The sequence below is a fragment of the Cervus canadensis genome, chromosome 9 (genome assembly GCF_019320065.1).
Source record: "Cervus canadensis isolate Bull #8, Minnesota chromosome 9, ASM1932006v1, whole genome shotgun sequence".
NCBI classification, from domain to species: domain Eukaryota; kingdom Metazoa; phylum Chordata; class Mammalia; order Artiodactyla; family Cervidae; genus Cervus; species Cervus canadensis.
The window spans coordinates 16,938,033-16,959,754 of NC_057394.1; the positions used below are offsets into that span (position 1 = coordinate 16,938,033).

The 21,722-nt window shown below is 41.6% G+C and overlaps 1 protein-coding gene across 1 annotated transcript in view; it reads right to left on the minus strand.

Annotated features, from left to right (window-relative positions):
* LOC122447240 (ATP-binding cassette sub-family C member 4-like) overlaps window positions 1-21,722 on the minus strand; it is a 914,448-nt gene that overhangs the window by 67,094 nt on the left and 825,632 nt on the right. The window contains exon 21 of the mRNA XM_043477776.1: window positions 8,083-8,233. Within this exon, the coding sequence (XP_043333711.1) occupies window positions 8,083-8,233 (151 nt within the window). The remainder of the gene's footprint in view (window positions 1-8,082; window positions 8,234-21,722) is intronic.

Sequence of the window (21,722 nt, forward strand, 5' to 3'; positions counted from 1 at the left end):
CCTCATTCCAGCTTCCACACTGCTCTCTCTCTTCACTCTATTGAGTAACTTTTCAGCTGCTTATAACTTTGTCCTTGTAAGAGCAACAGAAACTCAGATTGAGCTCAAGCTCCAAACAAGAAAGGCTGGGAGCTCTGTTCAGGTCTTTTCTGAAGCCTTACCAGATGTCCCAGCTCACCCCCAGAGCTCATCAATCTGGACACGGTGCTCACAGGGATGACACAGGTGAATTCCAGGACCAATCATCCTGTCAGGAGGATGCCAAGAGTCCACCTCCAGAGAGCACAGAAAACTCACTAGAACCAGGCTCTCATTTCCATTCCATAGAGAGTGACATCAACACTGTTTATTACAGACAAGTCTTCCAAGGAGGAAGCAGGCATGGCTGTTCACCCAGGGAGAGTCCTGGAATGAACTCTCCAGCATGGCCTCCCTCACCTGCTTCCCTAACCAGGAGATCAAAGGGCAAGTAATCCTCTCCAGAAGTGATGGACAGAGGGCAGGATCAACTTTAGAAATCAGGTGTCATTTCAGCCTTGAACACCAGGGAACCCCCATCACCTACCTCACCTCATGCCCAAGAGTTCCAGCAGGCCAGAGAGAATCTGAACCCATAAAAATCTATCCTCTTTCTTTCAAACCCTACTAGGGCTGAGCAGGATGCCAGGATGAGTGAACTGGAGGGTCTGCAAAGAAGATTAACTAGTACAGGGGAGAGGGGATGTCAAGGCTCCTATGTCATGTTGCCCAAAGTAATATCTTCTTCCCACAAGCACTAAGCTCGCTGTCCTGAAGCAGACAATGTATCAGCCATGGTGTCAGTCCACAGTCACAGACACATGTAACCCTACAGTTGACATGACTGACAGCTGTTTCCCACAACCCTGAGGACACCTGGGGACACATCCCACAAGTGTGGGGTACAGATCTTCCCTGACCCAGGCTGACAGCCCTGCTGTAGGCGATAATTCAAGCTATGTTAGATCAGCTAGTTGTGAATAAGTACTTAATTGCCTCTTACTCAAGGTTCTAGTGCCTTTGGTAGTGGCCAGCAAGTACTTTATAAGCATCAACTCAAGAAATGCTCATGAGAACCCACATAGACTATGTGATGAAGAGCACTGACTGCCCAGGATTAACTGTATTAATCCGCCTAAGTGACTCACCTGAGTGTGAGATGCAAAACTCTTATTCCCAAGGTTGTGCTTTTAATCACAGCCACAGTATCTCAGAAAAATCAGGGTTAAGGATGCCCATGTGTGATGATATGCATTTTTCTCCAGACTTTGTTATTTATATTCAGAAAACCCCCAAATCTTATTCAGGTAACACCCAACAGCCTTAGCCATTACTGCACATCTTATTAATCACCTTATGCTCAATCGCTTCAGTCATGTCTGACTCATGGGATCCCATGGACTGTAGCCTGCCAGGCTCCTCTGTCCATGAAATTTTCCATGCAAGAATACTGGAGTGGGTTGCCATGCCCTCCTCTGGGAGATCTTCCTGACCCAGGGATCGAACCCACATCTCCTGCATCCCCTGCATTGGCAGGTGTATCCTTTACTGCTAGCACCACCTGGGAAGCCCCATTAATCACCTTAGGATAAATAAAGTCCCTGAGAATCCAGAATGAGAACCTCTTAAAACAGCAGACTTGATGATCCATGGTCCTAATACACCTGACACATCTGCTAACCCTTCCCTAACAATACATGGCAGACATTGCTAGTTGATCCCAGCACCTTTCAGACAGAATTTGGATATGGCCTCATCATTCAGACATTGCCAAATGCAGAAAGCTGGCTAGAGAAAGGTAAGTAAATTCCATCCTGGTTTTGTGTATTTGTCCATGATTGACCACTGCTATGATCACTTTTGTAAAAATGTGCCCCCAAAGCCCTGTTATAATCAGCCACCAATATGTCATCAGATAAAAATGTCAGCATAAACTTCCAGGGGCAGTTAGGCCACAGGACCTGAAAATAAATGCCAGGATTCAGTAGTCCTTCAGAGCACAAGGATAAAGCAGGCTTATACCTTCTGGCCACAGCAATCAGGTGTCCTTCTTTTTGCTGTTGACTCCAGCAGTGACTTTTAAGATATGCTCTGGCTTACTCACTCAATCATGTCTGACTCCTTGCGACCCCATGGACTGCAGCCCGCCACACTCCTCTGTCCATTGGATTATCCAGGCAAGAATACTGGAGTAGGTTGCCATGTTCTCCTCCAGGGGATCTTCTCAACCCAGAGACTGAACCTGTGTATCCTGCATCTCCTGCATTGGCAGGTAAATACCTTACCACTGAGCCACCTGGGAAACCCTAAGATATACTATCAGTTTCTATTTATAGAAAGCAGCAGTGTTATTATTTATGGCACAGACCCAACTCACAGGTCAGTAGGTGCCCAATATACTACTGGAGAAGAGCAGAGAAATAGATACAGAAGGAATGAAGAGGCTGAGCCAAAGCAGAGATCCAGTTATGGATGTGTCTGGTGGTGAAAATAAAGTCTGTTGCTGGAAAGAACAATATTGCATAGGAACCTGGAATGTTAGGTCCATGAATCAAGGTAAATTGGAACTGGTCAAACAGGAGATGGCAAGAGTGAACATCAATATTTTAGGAATCAGAGAAGTAAAGCAGACGGGAATGGGCAAATTTAATACAGATGACCATTATATCTACTACTGCGGGCCAGAACCCCGTAGAAGAAATGGAGTAACCTTCACAGTCAACAAAGGAGTCTGAAATGCAATACTTGGACACAATCTCCTACATGACAGAACGATCTCCATTCGTTTCCAAGGCAAACCATTCAGTATCACAGTAATCCAAGTCTATGCCCCAACCACTAATGCAGAAGAAACTGAAGTTGAATGGTTCTATGAAAACATATAAGACCTTCCAAAACAAACACCAAAAAAAAAAAAAAAAGTCCTTTTCATCATAGGGGACTGGAATGCAAAAGTAGGAAGTCAAGAGATACCTGAAGTAACAGGCAAGTTTGGCCATGGAGTACAAAATGAAGCAGGGAAAAGGCTAACAGAGTTTTGCCAGGAGAATGCACTGGTCATAGCAAACACCCTCTTCCAACAACACAAGAGATGACCCTACACATGGACATCACCAGATGGTCAATACCAAAATCAGATTGATTACATTCTTTTGAGCTGAAGATGGAGAAGCTCTACACAGTCAGCAAAAGCAAGACAGGAAGTTGTGGCTTAGATCATGAACTCCTTGTTGCAAAATCAAGATTTAAATTGAAGAAAGTAGGGAAAACCACTAGGCCATTCACGTATGATCAAAATCAAATCCCTTATGATTATACAGTGTAAGTGATAAATAGACCCAAGGGATTAGATCTGATCGTCAGAGTGCCTAAAACTATGAACTGAGGTTCAAGACATTATACAGGAGGCAGTGATCAAGACTATCTCCATGAAAAAGAAATGCAAAGATGCAAAATGTTTGTCTTGGGAGGCCTTACACATAGCTGAGGAAAGAAGAAAAGTAAAAGGCAAAGGAGAAAAGGAAAGATAAACCCATCTGCGTGCAGAGTTCTAAAGAATAGCAAGGAGAGATAAGAAAGCCTTCCTCAGTAATCAGTGCAAATAAATAGAGGGAAACAATAGAATGGGAAAGACTAGAGATCTCTTCAAGAAAATCAGAGATACCAAGGGAACATTTCATGCAAAGATGGGCACAATAAAGGACAGAAATGGTATGGACCTAACAGAAGCAGATGATACTAAGAAGAGGCGGCAATACCCAGAAGAACTATACAAAAAGATCTTAATGACTTGGGATAACCACAATGGTGTGCTCACTCACCTAGGGCCAGACATCCTAGAATGCGAAGTCAAGTGGGCCTTAGGAAGCATCACTGTGAACAAAGCTAGTGAAGGTGATAGAATTCAGCTGAGCTATTTCAACTCCTAAAAGATAATGACTGTTAAAGTGCTGCACTTAATATGTCAGCAAATTTGGAAAACTCAGCAGAGGCCACAGGACTGGCAAAATCAGTTTCCATTCCATTCCCAAAGAAAGGCAATGCCAAAGAGTGTTAAAAGTACCATACAATTGCACTCATTTCATATGCTAACAAGGTAATTCTCAAAATTCTTCAATCTAGGCTTCAACAGTACATGAACCGAGAACTTCCAGATGTACAAGTTGGATTTAGAAAAGGCAGAAAAACTGAAGATCAAATTGCCAACATTCATTGGATGATAGAAAAAGCCAGAGAATTCCAGAAAAATATCTACTTCTGTTTCATTGACTTCGCCAAAGTTTTTGACTGTGTGGATCACAACAAACTGTTGAAAATTCTTCAAGAGATGAGACTACCAGACCACTTGACCTGCCTCCTGAAAAATCTGTATACAATAGGTAGAAGCAATAGTTAGAACCAGACATGGAACAACAGACTAATTTCATATTGGGAAAGGAGTACATCAAGGCTATATATTGTCATCCTGCTCATTTAACTTATATGCAGAGTACATCATACAAAATGCTGGGCTGAATGAAGCACAAGCTGGAATCAAGACTGCTGGGAGAAATATCAATAACCTCAGATATGCAGATGACCCCACCCTTATGACAGAAAGTGAAGAGGAACTAAAGAGCCTCCTGATGTAGGTAAAAGACAAGTGTGAAAAAGTGGCTTGAAACTCAACATTCAGAAAATGAAGATCATGGCATATGGTCCCATCACTTCATGGCAAATAGGTTGGGAAACAGTGATAGATATTATTTTCTTTAGGCTCCAAAATCACTCAGGACAGTGACTGCAGCCATGAAATTCAAAGACACTTGCTCCTTGGAGGGGAAGCTGTGACAAACTTAGACAGCATATTAAAAAGCAGAGACATCACTTTGCTGACAAAGGTATGTATAGCCAAAGCTATGGTTTTTCCACTAGTCATGCATGAATGTGATAGTTGGACCATAAAGAAAGCTGAGCATGGAAGAATTGATACTTTTGATGTGGTGCTAGAGAAGACACTTGGGAGTTCCCTGGATAGCAAGGCGATTAAACCAGTCAATCCTAAAGGAAATCAATGCTGTATATTCATTGGAAGAACTGATGCTGAAGCTCCAATACCTAAGCCACCTAATGTGAAGAGCCAACTCATTGGAAAAGACCCTGATGCTGGGAAAGATTGAAGGCAAGAGGAGAAAGAGACAACAAAGATGATATGGTTGGATGGCATCACCAACTCAATGGACATGAATTTGAGCAAGCTCCAGGAGATGGTGAAGGACAGGGAAGCCTCGCATGCTGCAGTCCTTGGGGTCAAAGAGTCGGACACGACTGAGGGACTAAACACCACCACCACCACCTAGCGAGAGAACACAAGCATTCTAATCAACTGGCCACCACATGTGGTTATGTGAGGTGTGCAGGATGGGGTGGATTAAATGTACTGTCTAACTTGTTTCAGCCTACTGGGTGCAAAAAATCAAAATATTCCACAGCGATAGTGTCAAAGTTCTCAGACTCTCCAGATCAAACACCGAGAAAATCCTGTACTGCTTCCGGACAAAAGTCTCAGAAGAAGCCCTTCAGTCCACTTCCATATGAACGGGAAATGGCCCTTGCCCCAGGCAAAAATTGTCAAATATTCTTTCTGAAAGAGCCCCTCTCTCAATGTACCAGGGACCTGCTTTGCAAAAAGACTGTTGAGTGACTCATTTCATGAGTGGCCTCAAACCATAAAACATCTGAAGCCTTGTGTACACAGAAGACTGGATGGAGCTCATCACTTCTTTTTCTGCCTCTCCAGATCCTACCATCCTACTGAGCCATACAGGTAGAACATCACACACACCTGGACACTATTGCTCCCCATCCATCCCAACACCTCACCAAACTCAACTTCACAGGAGGTTAGCTGCTTCTCTTGATGAGTGAAAGTGTCTTCTACAGATTTTATGAAGCTGATGATCACTATCCTTTTTGCAAATAAAGATAAGTACCTCAAGTGTTTATTATTAAAAACAAAACATACAAATGCCACAATAAAAAAACTCCTTTGACTGGGTGAACTGAGATTTTTTTTTTTCCCACTTAGTAGATACAGAGAAGCATGAGACTCAGTATGCATCTGTTGTTGGCTTGGTTTCTAGGTTAAGTTGGTGTTCAGTTCAGTTCAGTTCAGTTGCTCAGTCATGTCCGACTCTTTGCGACCCCGTGAATCACAGCACGCCAGGCCTCCCTGTGCATCACCAACTCCCGGAGTTCACTCAAACTCATGTCCATTGAGTCAGTGATGCCATCCAGCCATCTCATCCTCTGTCGTCCCCTTCTCCTCCTGCCCCCAATCCTTCCTAGCATCAGGGTCTTTTCCAATGAGTCAACTCTTTTCATGAGGTGGCCAAACTATTGGAGTTTCAGCTTCAGCATCAGTCCTTCCAATGAACACCCAGGACTGATCTCCTTTAGAATGGCCTGGTTGGATCTCCTTGCAGTCCAAGGGACTCTCAAGAGTCTTCTCCAACACCACAGTTCAAAAGCATCAATTCTTCAGCACTCAGCTTTCTTCACAGTCCAACTCTCACATCCATACATGACCACTGGAAAACCATAGCCTTGACTAGATGGACCTTTGTTGGCAAAGTAATGTCTCTGCTTTTTAATATGCTATCTAGGTTGGTCATAACTTTTCTTCCAAGGAGTAAGCATCTTAATTTCATGGCTGCAATCACCATCTGCAGTGATTTTGTACTAATTATTCATGGTTGAGGTCTCTGATGCAAACATATTCTCTCCTTACTTTTTGGCTATTGTTTTTATAACTTTTAAATATATATATACCAATCTATTTTTCTTCTTATTCTTAATATTGATGAAATGTGTGCATTAATAAGAGAAATTTGATTATTTCATCATCTGTGATTACCTGTAGAATAGACTAATTAATCATAAAATGTGTTCCCCATTATGCTGTTTTTTTTTTTTTTTTTTTTTTTTTTTGCTGCATCTTGTAGGATCTAGTTCCCCAATCAGGGACTGACCTGGTGGCCCCCACAGTAGAAGCACAGAGTCTTACCCACAGGACCACCAGGGACGTCCCTGTTCCCCATTATTCTAAAACTAGGAAGGTGAATGGAGTAATCAACTAAATGCATACTGAACAGATTCCCCTCCTGTGTTCTCCTAGGGGATTATTTTCAGCATCATTTATATGAACAGCTTTGAGAGATGGGTATACAAACAGTGTGGTATCACCCTAAATCCTGATAATGACAAAGAGCAAACCTGAAAATAATAGGACTTATCTTTTCAATAGGGCTTCCCTGGTGGCTTAGACATTAAAGAATCCACCAGCAATGCAGGAGACCTGGGTTCAATCCCTGGGCCAGGAAGATCCTCTGGAGAAGGGAACGGCTACCCACTCCAGTATTCTGGCCTGGGGAATTCCATGGACAGAAGAGTCTGGTGGGCTATAGTCCATGAGGTCACAAAGAGTCAGACATGACTGAATGACTAACACACATCTTTTCAATACATTTAACAACTGCAACTTATTAGAACATGTGAAGGAATGTATTTTTCAAATATATCACTTCTGACATATACTTCCTGAGGTCTCCTTTCCTTTTCCTAATCTTTTCCTTTCCTTGTTATTTCTGTAACTTTAGGAGGAGAAAAATTTTCTATTTTCCTTCTAAATTAGTTCCAACATGATGAAATACTTCCAAGAATAGTATTAATATAGTGGATACTCTATGTAAGGAAGTATGACATTAACAACACAAAAATGATCCCTGTCCTCATGGTGCTCACATCCGTCCTCCTTGGGGTAAAATGCAAAGGGCAGCTGACCCACCACCAGCTCCATTTGCCTTAAGGGCCAAACCTACTCTTGGGGGCCAGAACTTTCAATCACCTAATGTTAGCAATTTCAGCTTAGTCGGACACAACTGAGCGACTGAACTGAACTGAACTGAATGTTAGCAGTGAGAAATTCCACAGAACAGTCTGCAGAGTTGCAGGGGTCTGGTTAATTGTGGTATAAATGAAAGTCAGCCTGCACTGCCCTCCCAGTCTGAGAGCCCTGGTACTCACTTGTACATTCCAGGCGTTTCACATCTCGTGATGTCTCTAAGTAGTATCGCCGAAGAAAAAAGAAAATGATGCCAAGGGGAATCACAGGAAAAGCAATCCAAGGAATTGCAGCCACCATCACGCCCACCACACTGACCACAAGTAGAAAGGTCTGAAATAGTGAAAACACAGAGGCCTTTATGTCAAGGGTACTTTTCAAAGATAAACTTCGCTGATTTGTTAGGATTAAACTCCTTTCCTTGAAACTTGTTGAAACAGCAGGGAATGGTTTCCCTTCCAAAGAAATAAATAGGTGGTCCTCATGATGTTTATTGCATGCACCAAACACTCTGATAAAAACTTTCTAGGTATCAGCTCTTGTGATACACTCAGTAGCCCTATGAGGCAGGTGTTATTTTTTTTTAAGGCCTTACTACTTTTAACAGATGAAAATATTTCAGGTTCAGAGAGCAGGAGTTGCGTCTCAAACTATCAGGAGTCAGCAGGTGTCACTAGAGAGATGAGTGAGCGTGTATCACAGATGAGGAATCCAGATGTCTCAGCTATACATGGAGGGGTAAAGAAGTCATTAATTACAAATTCAGTGTAACATATCTAGTATCAGTATTATCTAATTTTACAAACAGAGACAGTGAGGCACAGGGAGAGGAAAAGCAACGTGATGGAGACTGCAAAGCCTGAGTCACGGAGCTGGGAAGCCCATGTCATGAGCCTTGATGACATATTTAAGCTTACTTCCATCTTACTAACATACAGCGATCTTTCCATCATTATACTAAGTATTTAAAATGCCCATTCCAAAGGTTAATGATTATAACAACAGCAGAGTCCATTTACAATGTGTGTACTGTGTGTAAGGCCCTGTTCTGAGTTCCATGAACATTCTCTTAATCATCACATTACCCTGTGAGATGATTTTCTCCTGGGAAATAATTTTGGTTTAAAAAGACCGCAGGTAGAATAGAAAATGAAATCAATGGTCAATGCTGATTTAAGCATCCATCTTTATCGGAAAAGTATGATACCCTGGAGGACACTATCAGGCAATAAGAATGAAATCAACATTTAGTGTCTGCCTGCTATGAAAGTGGGATGGGCTGGTAGGGACTTGCAGATTCACCATGTCTGGGCCAAGGACTCTGACATTTATAATCTCAGGTGGATACAAATCCATGGTGATCTGCACCGGGTGCTGGGGAAACACAGGGAAGAATACCTGAATATCTTGAGACAATTCTAAGAATTATGATAGATTTTACAGGCTTGTTTAACAAATAGAAAGAATGGCAAGAATGATTGCAGGCAGTAATCACAGTTGATCAAAATTCTGACCAAAAGGGAGCTGGAATGAGAAGACTGAGATGCTTGTCTGAGTTGACACTGGTTGTTCTTTACAGATAAGAAATATGAGGTTGGCAGGGTAAGTGGTTGTCCTAAGGTTTGCCAGGAAGGTACTGCTTATCCTGGAGAAGGAGAGGAGCAGTTTGTACTGAGGGAATCCCAGAATCACATTGCAGGCAGGAGGAACAAACAACCAGAACTGTGACTCTGTGGCCAGGAGCCCTTGGGAACCAAACTGCACGATCTGGATGGAGACCCATGTGCTTTACCTGTTTGTCCCCACCTCTGCTGTGCTATCAAAAGAAAACTCAAGAGTGAAGAGGATGGAATTCTGAAGGAATATATTCTAATCTTTAATGGGGAAAAATAGGGCTATCTGGCCTCCCTCCTATTAGACCTACAGAAAACAAGTTCTTATAGTCACTGGCTTGACTGTGCATCCCACCATGCTACAACCTTCATATTCATGGGGAGGGGTCCTTCCAGCTCCTTCTATGTTTAGCCTTTAGGTCACTTGGCTTGCCATTGTTTGCCAAAAAATAAACCTACTAAAATGTCAATTATAAAAAATCCAAATTACTGGCTTTTAGCAGACTTATATCATTTGATGGACAACATTCACCCGTTTTAATAATCTGGTTTTCCCCAGGAGGCTTTCCTGGTAGCTCACTCAGTAAAGAATCTGACTCTTATGCAGGAGACCCGGGTTCAATCCCTGGGTCAGGAAGTTCTCCTAGAGAAGGAAATGGCAACCCACTAGAGTATTCTTGCCTGGAAAATCCCATGGACAGAGGAACCTGGCAGGCTAGAGTCAATCAGGTCACAAAGAGTTGGACATGACTGAACACTTTTACTTTTATATGTATATACATTTGTGAGCCTTTTATTGCCAACTGTCTCAAACCCTTTATAGTAGTTGGTAGAAGATGAAAATAGTATCTAAGTAAAAAGTTAACATCTGAAGAAGGAACCAAAAATTCTAGTGTACAATGGACACAGTAAATGACTTCCTTGAAGCCAAACTCATTTCTCCCTCATACATTCCCAGGAATTCCCAAAAGCCCAATTCAAGCTACACATACAATTCTCCCCATCTGATTGGATTCCAGGCCCATCTGATGGACCACATCACCATGGCCAGTGCTTCTGCACCTCTGTCACACTATGGAACAGAGACAGTGATGGGTATATAGAAAGAAGCATACTGACTCAGAAGCAAGTGACCCAAGACCTGATGCCCCCCAAATAAGGAGAATCACTATTTTTATGTATTTCCCATTTGAAGCACACTATTTGGGAAATTCTATCCAAGATCTATGAATCCACACAAAGAAATAAAAAAGTTCTTAGATGAAATCTTTCACTTGAGAGAAAATGGTGATTTTTCACAATTCAGAAAAATTCTTCAGGTTGCAGAGAATGAAAATATATACCTGGAGGGGACATTCCATTACTCCAATATTGTACTGAGATAGGGCTTCCCTGGTGGCTCAGATGGTAAAGAATCTGCCTGCAATGCGGGAGACCCAGGTTTGATCCCTGGGTTGGGAAATCCCCTGGAAAATTGAATGGCACCCCAATCCATTACTCTTGCCTGAAGAATTCCATGGAGACTGGCACTCTACAGTCCATAAGATTGCAAAGAATCAGACATGACTGAGCAACTAACATGCACACACACACAAATGCAAACCCTAAGACTAAGATTTTCTAAACCTGCCCATTGCTTGGGATATATTGATCACATTCTTCATCCCTCATTTGGGTGACTTGAACATTTTCACAACCACATAAGCTCTGGGGCCTGGGTATCCTTCAATTCACTCTCAACTGACAGTCATAGCTAATTCCACTGAAGAGTGAATGGTGGGGTTTGATTCACAGTTTGTTAACCATCACAAGAGGAAGCTTTAGGGAAACATGGTATATTTATTCCTTCATGTTTAGTGTATCTCACTGATAAATAGATTCCTTTCCACTTTCAACAAGGTTGAAGCTTATTACAAAATTTAAGTCTGGAGTCCACTTATTTGCTAATTTAACAAGGTACTCCTTATTGAAAAAGCAAGAGAGTGCCAGAAAAACATCTACTTTCGCTTTATTGACAATTCCAAAGCCTTTGTCTGTGTGGATCACAACAACCTGTGCAAAATTCTTAAAGAGATGGGAATACCAGACCATCTTACCTGCCTCCTGAGAAATCTGTATGCAGATCAAGAAGCAACAGTTAAAACTGGACATGGAACAACAGACTGGTTCCAAATGCTTGCTCCTTGAAAGAAAAGCTATGACCATCCTAGACAGCATATTAAAAAGCAAAGCCATTACTTTGCCAGCAAAAGTCCATCTGGTCAAAGCAATGGTTTTACCAGTAGTCATGTATGGATGTGAGAGTTAGACTATAAAGAAAGCTGAGCACTGAAGAATTGCTGCTTTTGAACTGTGATGTTGGAGAAGACTCTTGAGAGTCCCTTGGACTGCAAGGAGATGCAACCAGTCCATCCTAAAGGAAATCAGTCCTGGATATTCATTGGGAGACTGATGCTGAAGCTGAAACTCCAATACTTTGGCCACCTGATGCTTAGAACTGACTCATTGGAAAAGAACCTGATACTGGGAAAGACTGAAGGTGGGAGGAGAAGGGGATAACAAAGGATGAGATGGTTGGATGGCATCACCGACTCAATGGACATGATTTTGGGTAAACTCTGGGAATTGGTGATAGACAGGGAAGCCTGGTGTGCTGCAGTCCATGGGATTACAAAGAGTTGGTCACAAGCGAGCGACTGAACTGATACAAGTATATTGCAGGGAAATCTACTCAACAATCTGTGACAATTTATATGAGAAAATAATCTAAAAGAGAATGAATATATGTATGTGTATAACTGAATCACTTTGCTGTACATCTGAAACAAACACAACAATGTAAATCACTATATTCTAATAAAATTAAAATATTTTCTTTAAAAAAGAAAAACGTCTTTAAATAAAGCTAAAAGTCAAGGGTTTTGAGATCCATCTTATAATTAAAAAAAAAAAAAAAACAGCACATTAAAGCATGTGGAAGAATGAAAACAAGAAAAAAATACATTCTTGAGAGTCCTGGGGACAGCAAGGAGATCAAACCATTCAATCCCAAAGGATATCAATGTTGATTATTCATTAGAAAGATTGGATACTGAAGCTGAAACTCTAATAATTTGGCCACCTGATGCGAAGAGCCGACTCATTGGAGAAGACCCTGATGCTGGGACAGATTGAGGGCAGGAAGAGAAGGGGGCGACTGAGGATGAGATCATTCGATGGCATCATCAACTCAATGGACATGACTTTGAGCAAACTCTGTGAGATAGTGAAGGACAGGCAAGCCTGGCATGCTACAGTTCATGAGGTCACAAAAAGTCAGACACAACTGAGCAAATAAATGACGGAAGACCCGAATGAAAAAGAAAGCTAACTTCTAAGCAGAAAAGTCAACAAACACAAAGTGTGGTTCTTTGAAATCACCACAAAATCCAAAAAAAAAAAAAAAGGAAAATTTACCATTAACATGAAATAAAAGAGGATAACACAAGAGACTGAGCTCCTCTGGTGGCTCAGACAGTAAAGACCCTGCTCATAATATGGGAGACCCAGGTTTAATCCCTGGGTTGGGAAGATCTCCTGTAAAAGGAAATGGCAACCTACTCCAGTAATCTGACCTGGAGAATCTCATGGACAGAGGAGCCTCACAGGCTACAGTCCATGGGGTTGCAAAGAGTCAGACATGACTGAGCAACTAACACTTTAGTTTTCATTTTAATAGAAAAGATACCATAAGCATTACAAAGGGAAAATAACAAACACTGTACACATAAATTTTTAAATTTTAATGTAAAGGACAAATGTCTTAAAAAATGGCATACAAAACTTACATAATGACATAGAAAGTCTGAATAACTGCATATTCATTTAAGAATCTGAATCCTTTATTTTATTTTCTCATATCAATTCAGTCACTGAGTCGAGCCTGACTTTGCTATCTCATGAACTGCAGCAAGCCAGGCTTCCCTATCCATCACCAACTCCCGGAGATTGCTCAAACTCATGTCCAGCGAGTCGGTGATAGCATCCAACCATCTCATTCTCTGTCATCCCCTTCTCCTCCTGCCTTCAATCATTCCCAGCATTAGGGTCTTTTCCAATGAGTCAGTTCTAAGCATCAGGTGGCCAAAGTATTGGAGTTTCAGCTTCAGCATCAGCCCTTCCATTGAATATTCAGAACTGACTTCCTTTAGGATTGAATCATTTGATCTCCATGCAGTACAAAGAACTCTCAAGAGTCTTCACCAACAGTTCAAAAACATCAATTCCTCCACGCTCAGCTTACTTTATAGTCCAACTCTCACATTCATATATGTCAGTAGATAGTTCAGTCACTCAGACGTATCTGACTCTACGACCGCATGGACTGTAGCTCACCAGGCTTCCCTGTCCATCACCAAACCCCGAGCTTACTCAAACTCTTGTCCATCAAATCATCTCATTGTTTGTTATGAGATCAAATCATCTCACAATGTTTGTTATATTCTCTTGGTAATGCTCACGGTATCTTTTGTATTAAAGTGAAAACTAAAGTGTTAGTGTTAAGAGTTTCAGCTTCAGCATCAGTCTTTCCAATGAATATTCAGGACTGATTTCCTTTAGGATGGACTGATTGGATCTCGTTACAGTCCAAGGGACTCTCAAGAGTCTTCTCCAACACCACAGCTCAAAGGCATCAATTTTTAGGTGCTCAGCTTTCTTTATAGTCCAGCTTTCACATCCACACATGACTACTGGAAAACCCATAGGTTTGACTAGACAGACCTTTGTCACCAAAGTAATGGCTCTGCTTTTTAATATGCTGTCTAGGTTGGTCATAAATTTTCTTTCAAGGAGCAAGTGTCTTTTAATTTCATGGCTGCAGTCACCATCTGCAGTGATTTTGGAGCCCCAAAATACAAAGTCTCTCACTGTTTCCCCATCTATTTGCCATGAAAGGATGGGACCAGATGCCATGATCTCAGTTTTCTGAAAGTTGAGATTTAAGCCAACTTTTTCACTCTCCTCTTTCACTTTAATCAAGAGGTTGTTCAGTTCTTCTTCACTCTATGCCATAAGGGTGATGTCATCTGTATATCTGAGGTTATTGGTATTTCTCCTGGCAATCTTGATTCCACCTTGTGCTTCATCCATCCCAGTGTTTCTCATGATGTCCTCTGCATATAAGTTAAATAAGCAGGGTGACAATATACAGCCTTGACATACTCCTTTCCCAATTTGGAACCAGTCTGTTGTTCCATGTCCAGTTCTAACTGTTGTTGCTTCTTGACCTGCATACAGATTTCTCAGGAGGCAGATCAGGTGGTCTGGTATTCCTATCTCTTTCAGAATTTTTCCACAATTTTTTTGTGATCCATATAGTCAATGGCTTCAGGGTAGTCAATAAAGGAGAAGCAGATGATTTTCTGGAACTCTCTTGCTTTTTTGATGACCCAGGGGATGTTGGCAATTTAATCTCTCATTCCTCTGTCTTTTCTAAATCTACCCTGAACATCTGCAAGTTCATGGTTCACACACTGCTGAAGCCTGGCTTGAAGAATTTTGAGCATTACTTTGCTGGTGTGTGAGATGAGTGCAATTGTATGGCAGTTTGAACATTCTTTGGCATTGCCTTTCTTTGGGATTGGAATGAACACTGACCTTTTCCAATTCTGTGGCCACTGCTGAGTTTTCTAAATTTGTTGGCATACTGAGTGCAGCACTTTCACAGCAACATCGTTCAAGATTTGAAATAGCTCAACTGGAATTCCATCACCTCCACTAGCTTTGTTCACAGTGATGCTTCCTAAGGCCCACTTGGATTCACATTCCAGGATATCTGGCTCTAGGTGAGTGATCACACCATCGTGGTTATCTGGGTAATGAAGATCTTTTTTGTATAGTTTTCTGTGTATTCTTGCCACCTCTTCTTAATATCTTCTGCTACTGTTAGGTCCAGACCATTTCTGTCCTTTATTGTGCCCATCTTTGCATGAAATATTCCCTTGGTATCTCTAATTTTCTTGAAGTGATCTCTAGAAGCAAACTCTAGTCTTTCTCATTCTATTGTTTTCCTCTATTTCTTTGTACTGACCACTGAGGAAGGCTTTTTTATCTCTCCTTGCTATTTTTTGGAACTCTGCATTCAGTTGGGTATATCTTTCCTTTTCTCCTTTGCCTTTAGCTTCTCTTCTTTTCTCAGCTATTTCTAAGGCTTCTTCATACAACCATTTTGCCTTTTTGCATTTCTTTTTATTGGAGATTGTCTTGATCCCTGCCTCCTACACAATGTCACAAACCTCTGTTCATAGTTCTTCTGGCACTCTATCAGATCTCTTCTTCTGAATCTGTCACTTCTACTGTATAATTGTAAAGGATTTAAGTTAGGTCATACCGGAATGGTCCAGTGGTTTTCCCTACTTTCTTCAATTTAAGTCTGAATTTGGCACTTATGGGTTCATGATCTAAGCCATAGTCAGCTCTTAGTCTTGTTTTTGGTGACAGTATAGAGCTTCTCCATCTTTGGCTGCAAAGAATGTAATTAATCTGAGTTTGGTTTTGACCACGTGGTGAAGTCCATGTGTAGAGTCTTCTCTTGTGCTGTTGTGTTATTTCATTTTACTTTATTTTATTGTTTTGGCCATACTATGCAGCTTCTGGAGAAGGCAATGGCAACCCACTCCAATACTCTTGCCTGGAAAATCCTATGGATGGAGGAGCATAGTAGGCTGCAGTCCATGGGGTCTCTAGGAGTCAGACATGACAGCGACTTCACTTTCACTTTTCACTTTCATGCATTGGAGAAGGAAATGGCAACCCAATCCAGTGTTCTTGCCTGGAGAATCCCAGCGACAGCAGAGCCTGGTGGGCTGCTGTCTATGGGGTCGCACAGAGTAGGACACGACTGAAGTGACTTAGCAGCAGAAGCAGCATGCAGCTTCTGGGATCTTATTTTTCCTATCAGCAATCAAACCCAGGCCTATAGCAGTGAAAGCACCAAGTCCTTACCACTTACCAGGGAATTCCCTAAATACATAATTTTTAAATTTCCCACAGAAAAGACTTTAAGTCCAGAGGGCTTCACAAAAACACTGTGCAGAAAAGTGTTACCAAACTTTTACAGGGTACGAGTCCAGCATTATCATGATATAAAAACCAGATAAAGACATTAAAAGAAAGAAAAATTACAAACCAAACTGTCTTGGGATATTAAAAAACACACAAATGAACTGAATCTAGCAATATAAAAAAGATAATACCACACAGTCTAACTTGACTGCACAAGTCCAAAACTCTCAGGGTTGGCTGTTACAGAGGACAGGCTGGAACCCTTGGGCAGGAGCTGATGTTCTCCACAAGCAGAATTTCTTTTTACTTCAGAGAAGGCTTAGCTCTTAAAGCCTTACAATTGACTAAACTATGCCCACTGGACTATGTAGTATATCTGTCCCTACTTAAAATCAACTGATTATGGACTTCAATCACATCTACAAAATACCTACGGAGCAAAACACAGATCACTTTTTGACTGAATAACTGAGGAATGTAGTCTGGCCAAGCTGACACCATTAAACTGACCATTAAAAATGGAAATATTACCCATGTATTTTCATGAGGCTACATAATTCAGATACCAAAAGCTGAAAAAATATTTTAAGAAAAGCAAATTATAAACCAATATCCTTCATTAACAACAGGTACAAAACTTCTTGACAAACTACATATTGCAATATGTAAAAAAAGATGCTACAATGTTCTTGCTTGGAGAATCCCAGGGATGGGGGAGCCTGGCAGGCTGCCTTCAATGGGGTTGCACAGAGTCAGACATGACTGAAGTGACTTAGCAGCAGCATCAGCAGCATGACTAAGTAAAGTCTACTCCAGGAAAGTTAAGTTTAACTTTCAAATACCAATCACTATAATTCACATTAAAAGAGTAAAGATAGGTGATCATATGATTATCTGAAGAGATATAGGAGAAATATTTGTTAAATTTCAGTACATGTTCTTCATTTTTTAAAAAAGTAAAATTATTGGCAATTGAGGAATTAAAAGAAACATTGTAAATCTGATAATAGTGAGGGAACTAAGATGGTGGAGGAATAGGATGGGGAGACCACTTTCTCCCCTACAAATTCATCGAAAGAACATTTGAAAGCTGAGCAAACTCCACAAAACAACTTCTGATCGCTAGCAAAGGACATCAGACACCCAGAAAAGCAGCCCATTGTCTTCAAAAGGAGGTAGGACAAAATATAAAAGATAAAAACAGAGAAAATAGAGTTAAGGATGGAGATCCGTCCCAGGAAGGGAGTCTTAATAGAGGAAGTTTCAAACATCAGGAAACCCTCTCACTAGCGGGTCTGGGGGAAGTTTTTGAATCTCAGAGGGCAACCTAACTGGGAGGAAAAATAAATAAAACCCACAAATTACATGCCTAAAAGCAACTCCCAGCAGAAAAGTACCCCAGATGCTTGCATCCACCACCAGCAAGTGGGGGCTGAATGGAGAGGAGCGGGCAGTCGTGCTTAGGGTAAGGACTGGGCCTGAATGCCCTGAGGGCAATTGGAGGGAGCTAACAAGAGATAGCAACTTAAACTGTGGGATAGCAAGAGACAGAGAATTAAGTTGGGAAAAGCCCTAAACTTAGGCACTACCCGCCGGTTCCCAGAACGAAGGACTGAGCGAATATCAGAGAAGAGCTAGCCGGCGGCGGACCGGCCCATTCCCCACCAGAGGCAGGAGGCAGTGGGGAGGGGAAAGGGGCAAACTCAGCCCCAGAGATGGCATCCCTACCAAACTGCAAACAGGCTTCCAGCCTCTAAACAAAGACTTCCTTGAGGTTCTGGAAGGTCGACATCCGCTGGGAGGGTCATAGCTAGAGTCCAGCTCCCCAGAACTGACACAAGGCGCACCCGATCGGCGTGCACGGAAACTGAGGCTGGGACCGCGGAGGGGAAAAGGCGCCCTGTACCCGCAGAGAGTGTGCTCGTCAAGCTCCTGGCTGCCTGAGCTGCTCCGACCAGGGAAGGCACAAAACACAGGCCCAACCGAGTCTGTGCTTTTGTGGAATACCCGAAAACCTGAATCTGAGCGGCTTACGCCTGGAAAGTCCATGCAACGCAGGGCCCTCTCCCTGGAGAGCAGGCTGGAGCCTGAGCAGTGTAGATGGGGAAAGCACACACACCTGCCCCAGCGGGAACAAACCCAGTGTGGCCAGAAAACCGCGAGTGCTCCCCACACAGGCCAGTGACATTTGTCTGCAGCGCCCCTCCCTCCGCACAGCACGACTGAACAAGCGAACCTAAACAAGAGACTACCTCCGCTCGCCTGTGTCAGGGCAGAAATTAGACACTGAAGAGACCTGCAAACAGAAGCCAAATAAACAAAGGGAACCGCTTCAGAAGTGACCGGTGCAACATATTAAAATCCCTGTAGTTAACACCAACTACACTGGAAGGGGCCTATAGATAGCGAGAAGTGTAAGCTCAAACAAGGAGCTATCTGAAACTGAACTGAACCCACACTGCCCGCAACAGCTCCAGAGAAATTCCTAGATATATTTTTACTACTATTTTTTTTAAATTTTTAATTTAAAAAAATTTTTTTCTCTTTTTTTACTTTTTCTTTTTTTTTTTCAAGTCCTCTATTACTCCTCTAATACTCCTTAATTTTCATTTTTATAACCCACTATAACCTGGCCAAAAAAAAAAAAAAAAAAAAGACCCTATTTTTAAAGCAAACTCCATATATATTTCTTAATTTTTTGTGTGTTTTTGTGGTTTTTTACTATTGTATTATTAAGAGTCTAACCTCTACTCTAGATTTTTAATCTTTGTTTTTCAGTATTTGATATCAATTTTGGACATTTAAGAATCCAACCTTCAGTACCCATTTTTACTCAGGAGTGTGATTACTGGTTTGATCACTCTCTCCCCCTTTTGATTCTCCCTTTTCTCCCTCAGATCACCTCTATTTCCTCCCTCCCCCTTCTCTTCTCAATCCAATTCTGTGAATCTCTGTGGGTATTCTGGGCTGCAGAGAACACATAGGGAGCAGAGTACAACCTAGATCTTTCTCTCTTCTCTTGAATCCCCCTTTTTCTCCTCCTGCTCACCTCTATCTCCTCCCTCCCTCTCCTCTTCTTCATGTACTCTGTGAATCTCGCTGGGTGTCTCTCACTGTGGAGAATCCTTTCAACATTAACCTAGAAGTTTTATTATCAGTGCTGTATGGAGGGAGAAGTCTTGAGGCTATTGAAAGAATAAGACTGAAACCCAGAGGCAAGAGGCTTAAGCCCAAAACCAGAGAACATCAGAGAACTCCTGACTACAGGGAACATTAATTAATAAAAGATCATCCAAAAGCCTCCATACCTACACTGAAACCAATCACCACCCAAGAGCCAATAAGTTCCAGAGCAAGACATACCATGAAAATTCTCCAGCAATGCAGGAACATAGCCCTGAGCATCAATATACAGGCTGCCCAAAGTCACACCAAACCCATAGACCCATCTCAAAACTCACTACTGGACACTCCATTGCACTCCAGAGAGAAGAAATCCAGCTCCACCCACCAGAACACTGACACAAGCTTCTCTAAACAGCAAACCTCGACAAGCCAAACATCAAGCCCCACCCACTGGGAGAAACCTCCACAATAAAAAGGAACCACAGACTGCCAGAATACAAAAAGGCCACCCCAAACCCAGCAATCTAAATAAGATGAAAAGGCAGAGAAATACCCAGCAGGTAAAGGAACGTGAAAAATACCCACCAAGCCAAACAAAAGAGGAGGAGATAGGGAATCTACCTGAAAAAGAATTTAGAATAATGATAATAAAAATGATCCAAAATCTTGAAAACAAAATGGAGTTACAGATAAATAGCCTGGAGACAAGGATTGAGAAGATGCAAGAAATGTTTAATAAGGACCTAGAAGAAATAAAAAAGAGTCAATTAAAAATGAATAATGCAATAAATGAGATAAAAAACACTCTGGAGGGAACCAACAGTAGAATAACGGAGGCGGAAGATAGGATAAGTGAGGTAGAAGATAAAATGGTGGAAATAAATGAAGCAGAGAGGAAAAAAGAAAAAAGGATCAAAAGAGATGAGGACAACCTCAGGCACCTCTGGGACAAAATGAAATGCCCCAACATTCGAATCATAGGAGTCCCAGAAGAAGAAGACAAAAAGAAAGGCGATGAGAAGATACTCGAGGAGATAATAGCTGAAAACTTCCCCAAAATGGGGAAGGAAATAGCCACCTAAGTCCAAGAAACCCAGAGAGTCCCAAACAGGATAAACCCAAGGCAAAACACCCCAAGACACATATTAATCAAATTAACAAAGATGAAACACAAAGAACAAATATTAAAAGCAGCAAGGGAGAAACAACAAATAACACACAAGGGGATTCCCATAAGGATAACAGCTGATCTTTCAATAGAAACCATTCAGGCCAGAAGGGAATGGCAGGACATACTTAAATTTATGAAAGAGAATAACCTACAACCCAGATTACTGTACCCAGCAAGGATTTCATTCAGATATGAAGGAGAATTTAAAAGCTTTACAGACAAGCAAAAGCTGAGAGAATTCAGCACCACCAAACCAGCTCTTCAACAAATGCTAAAGGATCTTCTCCAGACAGGAAACACAGAAAGTTTGTATGAACGTGAACCCAAAACAACAAAGCAAATGGCAACGGGACCATTCTTATCAATAATTACCTTAAATGTAAATGGGTTGAATGCCCCAACAAAAGACAAAGACTGGCTGAATGGATACAAAAGCAAGACCCCTATATATGCTGTCTACAAGAGACCCACCTCAAAGCAAGGGACACATAAAGACTGAAAGTGAAGGGCTGGAAAAAAATATTCCACGCAAACGGAGACCAAAAGAAAGCAGGAGTCGCAAAACTTATATCAGATAAAATAGACTTCAAAATAAAGGCTGTGAAAAGACACAAAGAAGGACACTACATAATGATCAAAGGATCAATCCAAGAAGAAGATATAACAATCATAAATATATATGCACCCAACATAGGAGCACCACAATATGTAAGGCAAATGCTAACAAGAATGAAGGGGGAGATTAACAATAACACAATAAGAGTGGGAGACTTTAATACCCCACTCACACCTATGGACAGATCAACTAAACAGAAAATTAACAAGGAAACACAAACTTTAAATGACACAATGGACCAGCTAGACCTAA